Source organism: Cyphomyrmex costatus, unplaced genomic scaffold (genome assembly GCF_001594065.2).
Source record: "Cyphomyrmex costatus isolate MS0001 unplaced genomic scaffold, Ccosl1.0 scaffold406, whole genome shotgun sequence".
In the NCBI taxonomy this organism is placed as follows: domain Eukaryota; kingdom Metazoa; phylum Arthropoda; class Insecta; order Hymenoptera; family Formicidae; genus Cyphomyrmex; species Cyphomyrmex costatus.
This window is the reverse complement of record NW_017278274.1, coordinates 44,822-51,801: the sequence shown is the minus strand read 5'-3', so window position 1 is coordinate 51,801 and position 6,980 is coordinate 44,822. Positions and strand designations below refer to the sequence as shown.

Below are 6,980 nucleotides of genomic sequence, written 5' to 3'. Positions count from 1 at the left end.
TTTCAAGAGGAAAGAACGGGAATACGAACAGCACTAATAATCGACGCGATAAGTTTAACAGAAGTCACTTTTTATTTCTTAATAAATTGAAATTAACAATTACTGCAAGTTACAATAAAGACGCGAATTTAATTGACTTTAACTTTTCTAGACGACACTTACGAAAATAACGCATTGGCTACTTCCCGCACTTTCAGAAACGCAACGACGCTGAGTTGACTCCAACTTTTTTAAGACTACGTGCCGCATTCGAAAAAGACGGTGGTTTATAGTTAGAAAGCGGTCTGGAAACTTCGATCGGTTTACCGGCGGAAATTAATATGAATATTATCTCACAAAAGAAATTTCTAGATCGCTTTTTATTTTGTTATTCCTTTTGAGGTGACCGCCGAGTTGGCGCCCCTCGATTGGTCCGGTACATCGGCACTTGATGCGCTGGTTGGTTATGCTAGCGCTTACGCTTTCTTATCGCAGACTTCACTCATTGGTGCGTGAGAGGCTGCGCCGAGATATAGGCTGCGCCGTGCTAGATTTGACTCGCGAAACTATAGTTCGAATTACAAGCTCAATTTCGAACATTCCGCCCGCCTCGTTGGTGCACCAACGATATGAGCGCTACCAATAATTACTAACAATTTTTATACATCGCTTACATCAATCTTTCAGTAAGGCATAACTCTTGAATAATCAGAATAATTCTCATTGAGATTTAACACGGACTCACAATTAGTGACGACGCGCATCGCGATTAATCGAGGTGGCGCGACAACGCGATAACGCGACGAACCACGCAGTAAATTACTAAATGACAGTGAAGTGATAGAGAATTCGAATGCATTGTACACACGGCGACGTGACAACAGTGAGTGAATTAAGTGATGAATGGAAGGAAAAATACGTGAATTGATCGAAGATCAATAATAGTGCGCTTTCGCAGACAAGAGGTGAGCTCTACTTGTGCGTCTAGAGGTAGGTGAACATGAAGCAATTTTTTTTTTTTGTGAAGATTGAAAAGTCGACAGGTAAGAGGTTAGGATACATAATCTTACCGAAAGATGTACAATAGACTAATACAATAAACTTTCTTATATACTTATGATGAATCACCCGTCGACATCATGGTTCCGCATTTGCTTCCGCCTTGTCGCTTTCGCGGATATCGCTAACGGGGAGGAGCACGAGCTTCGCCACTGGACGCACTAATTCAGATGTGGCGGTGCGTACAGTTACTACCCTGATGTTCCCGTCGTCTCCTGGGTGGATCCTAACGATCCGAGCTAGCGGCCATCTCGTCGGCGGTGCAGCCTCGTTACGCAGCAAGCACAAGCGTCCTACTTGGAATGAAGCGTTGCTGTTCCACCACTTAGGTCTGTGATTGAGAGCATGTAAGTACTCCTTGGACCATCTGTCCCATAGCTGATCCCGCATTCTCTGTATCAACTGCCATCTCCCCAGACGATTCATAGGAACCTCCAAAAGAGACTGCTCCGGCACGGCGTTGATAGCTGACCCGATAAGAAAGTGGCCTGGCGTCAACGCAGCAAGATCCTCCGGGTCGTCCGTTAACGCCTGGAGTGGCCTTGAGTTAAGGCATACCTCAATCTGCGCAAGAAGGGTAGCCATCTCCTCGTAAGTCAGCGTAGATTCTCCCAACACTCGCCGCAAGTGATGCTTCATGGATTTCACGGCGACCTCCCATAAGCCTCCAAAGTGAGGCGCAGCGGGAGGGTTGAAGCGCCACTGTATCTTGAGGGACGCGAGGCCATCGGCGATTTTCCTTCTAAGCTGCTGGGTGCAAACATAGCTCTAAGCTATCTGTCAACTCCTACAAAATTAGTGCCGTAGTCGCTGTAGATGGTGTGACACAAGCCGCGTCTCGACACAAAGCGTCGTAAGGCAGCCAAGAAAGCTTCGGAACTGTAATCTGAAACAATTTCAAGGTGCACAGCCCGAGAGCTCATGCAAACGAACACAGCCACGAAGGCCTTGTACGCCTTCTGTCCTCGTCCCTTGGTCGTCCGCAGCATCACAGGACCAGCGTAGTCGACGCCCGTGTTCAAGAAAGGGCGTGCTGGAGTAACTCTTTGTCTCGGTAGATCCCCCATGATTTGAAGAGAGGGCGCCGCCCGCCATCGCAAGCAAGGTACGCAACGGTGAATGAGGCTCTTGACTAGAGCCCTGCCGCGAGGAATCCAATAATGCTGCCGTATCAATCCCAGCGTGGCCTGAACTCCACCATGAAGAGTACCTCGATGACAAGCTTCGATGACGAGTTTGGCGAAATGAGACTCGCTCGGAAGAATCATTGGATGTTTCTCGTCATAGGCCAGCAGTGCGTACTTGATACGTCCCCCGACCCGAAGCACTTCCAGCTCATCCACAAAGGGGCTTAATTTGGTGAGTACGCACCCTCTGGGTAGCGGTTGATTTTCTTTAATGTTGTCAATTTCTTTCCTCCACCAGGTAACCTGCGTTAAATGGATTAGGGCGTGACGGGCCTCGTCCATCTCCTTCACCGATAGCAACCGGTCCCTCCCAGGAGTTTCGTCCGGAAGCAGACGGATGACTCGCAACCAGCGACGGCACCAGGCCACCACTCGCACTAGCCGGTTCAAGGTTGAGAAACGAGTTAGCAGCGGCGCCTCGTCAGGCAGCTTCAGAACATTGCACTTGACGCGAGTCTCTGGCAAGTCTCGCTCGACGGGTTGAACTGAGGAAGGCCATGACTCGTGATCTGAAGAAAGCCATGGAGGGCCCCGCCACCACAGCGGATGATAAACCAGGTCGCTCGGGAGTATTCCCCGAGAGGCGCAATCAGCAGGGTTTTCACGATCTGGCAAGTGACGCCAATGGGCGTCAGGCACCATTCTCTGGATCTCGGCAACGCGATTAGCGACGTACGTCTTCCAGCGTGACGGATGTCCATGAATCCAGCCCAGTGTCACTGTGGAATCTGTCCAAAGATAGGTAGGAACATTGTGCAGCCCAAGCACCGACTGTACATGGCAAACAAGTCGAGCGAGCAATGCCGCACCAGAGAGTTCCAGACGAGGCAAGGACACCTGCTTCAAGGGAGCCACCTTGGTTTTTGCCATCACTAATGAGATTGCCACCTTCTCCGGTGTTAACGTGCGCAGATACACTACAGCCGCGTAAGCGTGCTCCGAAGCATCGCAGAATTCGTGAATCTCCTGGCCATCGTGGGAAGATTCATTCTGCAGCCATCGAGGCACGTGTATTTGACTTAGAAGAGGGAGCTCCTCCTGGAAAGCTCGCCAGAGTTTAGCCTCTGCATCTGTCAACGGATCATCCCACTCGAGTCCTTGAAGCCACGTGGTCTGGATGAGGATCTTCGCCCATCCGGGCTAGCCATCCAAGCGGATCGAACAGTTGAGCTGCTTGAGACAAGACAGATCGCTTGGTAGGAGTCGAGTCCGAAACAGCCCTGCAAACGACTGAAAAGTGGTCGCGAGAAGGGTGCCACCGCAACCCGAGCGTCGAATGGCTCTCTGGAAGAAGCCAGGAGAGGGAGTCTCTCTGCAGCCTATCCTCCTTTGGGACGTACTCCAGCAGGTAGATGTTGTTGGCTGACCACTTCTTGAGAGGGAACCCGCCCGCCGAGCAGAGAAGTGAAAGCTGCCGCTGGATCTCTTTCGCCTCCTGGTAGTTGGCGGCGCCAGTGAGGATGTCATCCATGTAGACATCTCGGCGCAAGATGGCAGCTCCCAATGGTTGATGATTCTCCTCGTCGTCGGCCAGCTGCCGCAACGTTCGCATAGCTAGGAAAGGGGCGCACGCCAGACCGTAAGTAACTGTATTGAGCTGATAATCCCTAATTTTATCGGCCTCATCATGACGCCACAAGATACGTTGCAGATCGCGATCCTCGGGGTGGACTTGAATCTGTCGGAACATCTTCTCAACGTCTGCGGCAAGGACGTACTTGTGCAGACGCCATCGGAGAAGGACGTCAGCCAGCGAAGGCAGTAAATTCGGTCCTGGATAGAGGTAATCGTTCAACGACTGACCAGAGGCAATAGTTGACGAGCCGTTGAATACGACTCTTAGTTTGGTGGATGAGCTTTCTGCCCGCAACACGTCGTGGTGCGGTAGATAACAAGTTCGCCTTGAAGTGCGACTAGTCGGAGCCTCTGCCATTGACATGTGTCCCAGGTCCTCGTATTGGCGCATGAAGTCGCAATAAAGAGTGCGCGTTGTCGAGTCTCGCTCGAGCCGCCGTTCAACATGCGCCAGCACCCGGGCTGCCGTCTGCCGTGAATTGGAGAAGTCAGGAAGTAGTCCAGTGACTGGAAGGCGAACCATATACCGCCCGTCAGGCAGTCGGATGTGCGTGCGATTGAAGAGGTCCTCACACTCCCGCTCTTCCGGCGTCAATGGAGCAGCGGTAACAGGGAGTTCTTCCTGCTCCCAGAAACGTCTGACCATCATCGAAAGATCATCACCTATAGTGCACTGATGCGTATGTACGTACTGACTTTTAATATGAGCATCGGCTGCTCCTGAGATTATCCATCCTAACGCTGTGTTCTGCCCCACAGGCTCGCAAGGACGGCCTCTCTTTATACCGTCGCGGATAATAACCGCATGCACGTCGGCGCCGAGGAGTATCTCAATCGGGTCCGTCGCGAGGAAATCCGGATCGGCCAGCTCCAATCCGCGCAGGTGCGGCCAGTCACGAGCACTCATCCCACCGCCGCCCGCGTAAATAGTGAGGCGAGGCAAGATTAGCGCGGACGTCATCATCGAAGGTCCGTCCATCCTGGATGTAAACTCGAGAGAAACTCGGCCGCGGGCGATCGCCGTCTGCTGACCGCCAACTCCGAAGATAGCAATGGAGGCACGAGAGCGCATCAATTTCAGCTTCTGAGCGACGTTTCAGAGCCTTGGTCGATGAGAGCTCGCGCGGTGTGCCGGACGCCGAACCTATCAACCACGCGGATCACGGCCGTAGCGAGGAGAACGGTTGGCCCACTGGGCGACTGGCTTGCCACGAGTGACGTCGTGGCACCCTCACAATCGCGATGAGCGTCATGCAACATGGAATGATGCCGCTCTCCGCAAGCGGCACACGATCTCTTCGATGGACAATCACTAACCTTGTGCTGGCCGAGACAGTTGTTACAGAGATGGCTCTCTCGCACGTGCTGCACCCTCTCCGAGGGCGACTTCCCTTTGAAGACCTCACACAGCATCAAGGAGTGCTCCGCTTGGCACAGTGAGCAGCGACACTTCCTAGTTTCCGGCTTCTTGGCATGGTGTGTATGCGCTGGCTTGCCCTTCTCAGCATTGAGCTTACCGGATCCGCTGTCCGATTTTCCAGGGTGTACAGCCTCCAATATCCGCAGCCTCTGTTCTAGAAAGGTCCTCAAGGTGGAGTAAGATGGCGGCTCCGCGGTACCGCTAAGGGAAGTTTCCCATTCGCGCCGCGACCGGGAATCCATAAGTTCCACTATGAAATGAACGAAGAAGTCCTCACTGCTCGAAACCGGACGCCCAACACTCTCCAGCGTGCCATGAACATCGGTCACACAATGGAATATTTTACGTAATTCGGCGGCCGACTCATTTTTCATTTTTTGCAGCGCTGAGAAATTAGCTATGCAGGATCGCACTAACAGACGCTTATTCTCGTAGTATTCTTGGAGCGCGGTCCATGCTCGTGTGTAATTCTCAGCGGTGGTTGGCAAATTCTTGATTAATCTAGCGGCCTCCTTCTCCAGACAAGATAGTGCAGCTTTTCCATATCTGTCGTGGATGGATCGCCGTGCACAATGGACAGGAAAAGACCTCGGAATGCTGGCCAATCCTCGTACTTGCCGGAGAAGCGCGGCAGTTGGATGCGTGGTAGTGTAGTGCGTGAACGTGAAGTAGCTAGCGGCACGGACGATCTCACCTCGACTTGACTGGAACTGCCGGGATTCTCAGCCGCGGACAAGGATCGCCTCATCGTCATGAGCTGAATACGCTGTTGCAGGTATGTCTCCTCGACCTGACTGACAAAGTCGTTGTTCCAATAATCGTGAGCTTGTAGGAGGTCCCAGTACTTGGAGCTCAATTCGTCGTGCTGCTGCTCGAACTTAGCCCAGCAACTGTCTAGCCGTAACAGGCGATTATCGATTGCATCGATCGTAATGTTGGCCATACCGCTTTTTTTGAGATTGTCGATCGTCCTCGCGATGCGAGATTGCAATTCGACTTGTCGTCGTATGAGAGCTTCATGATCCATACTCATATTGTACTTCTTCACAGGTAACTACACAGGTAACTTCACTACACTCCGTATCCAGCTTACTCGCAAGGATTACCTCGTAATGTGGCTGTACGCGCGCCGGGTAAGAAATCCGGCTCAAAGGACCAGAAATGTTCGGAAAGGTTTCCGATTTCAAGAGGAAAGAACGGGAATAAAAACAGCACTAATAATCGACGCGATAAGTTTAACAGAAGTCACCTTTTATTTCTTAACAAATTGAAATTAACAATTACTGCAAGATACAATAAAGACGCGAATTTAATTAACTTTAACTTTTCTAGACGACACTTACGAAAATAACGCATTGGCTACTTCCCGTACTTTCAGAAACGCAACGACGCTGAGTTGACTCCAACTTTTTCAAGACTACGTGCCGCATTCGAAAAAGACGGTGGTTTATAGTTAGAAAGCGGTCTGGAAACTTCGATCGGTTTACCGGCGGAAATTAATATGAATATTATCTCACAAAAGAAATTTCTAGATCGCTTTTTATTTTGTTATTCCTTTTGAGGTGACCGCCGAGTTGGCGCCCCTCGATTGGTCCGGTACATCGGCACTTGATGCGCTGGTTGGTTATGCTAGCGCTTACGATTTCTTATCGCAGACTTCACTCATTGGTGCGTGAGAGGCTGCGCCGAGACATAGGCTGCGCCGCGCTAGATTTGACTCGCGAAACTATAGTTCGAATTACAAGCTCAATTTCGAACAA

At 51.2% G+C, this 6,980-nt stretch overlaps 3 protein-coding genes across 3 annotated transcripts in view; all 3 read right to left on the bottom strand.

The window, feature by feature from the left end:
• Window positions 1–1,811: 1,811 nt before the first annotated feature.
• LOC108777071 (uncharacterized) lies at window positions 1,812–3,095 on the bottom strand. The gene has a single exon (XM_018543867.1). It carries the CDS (start codon window positions 3,093–3,095, stop codon window positions 1,812–1,814), a length of 1,284 nt encoding a protein of 427 aa, XP_018399369.1.
• Window positions 3,096–3,306: 211 nt separating this feature from the next.
• LOC108777070 (uncharacterized) lies at window positions 3,307–4,779 on the bottom strand. Its single transcript, XM_018543866.1, has one exon. It carries the CDS (start codon window positions 4,777–4,779, stop codon window positions 3,307–3,309), a length of 1,473 nt encoding a protein of 490 aa, XP_018399368.1.
• A 98-nt stretch (window positions 4,780–4,877) lies between these two features.
• Window positions 4,878–6,980, bottom strand: part of LOC108777069 (uncharacterized) — a 2,910-nt gene continuing 807 nt past the window's right edge. Inside the window, exons 3-4 of the mRNA XM_018543864.1 lie at window positions 5,835–6,274; window positions 4,878–5,766 (exon numbers count right to left, since the gene is read on the bottom strand). Coding sequence (XP_018399366.1) covers window positions 4,878–5,766; window positions 5,835–6,274 — 1,329 coding nt within the window. The remainder of the gene's footprint in view (window positions 5,767–5,834; window positions 6,275–6,980) is intronic.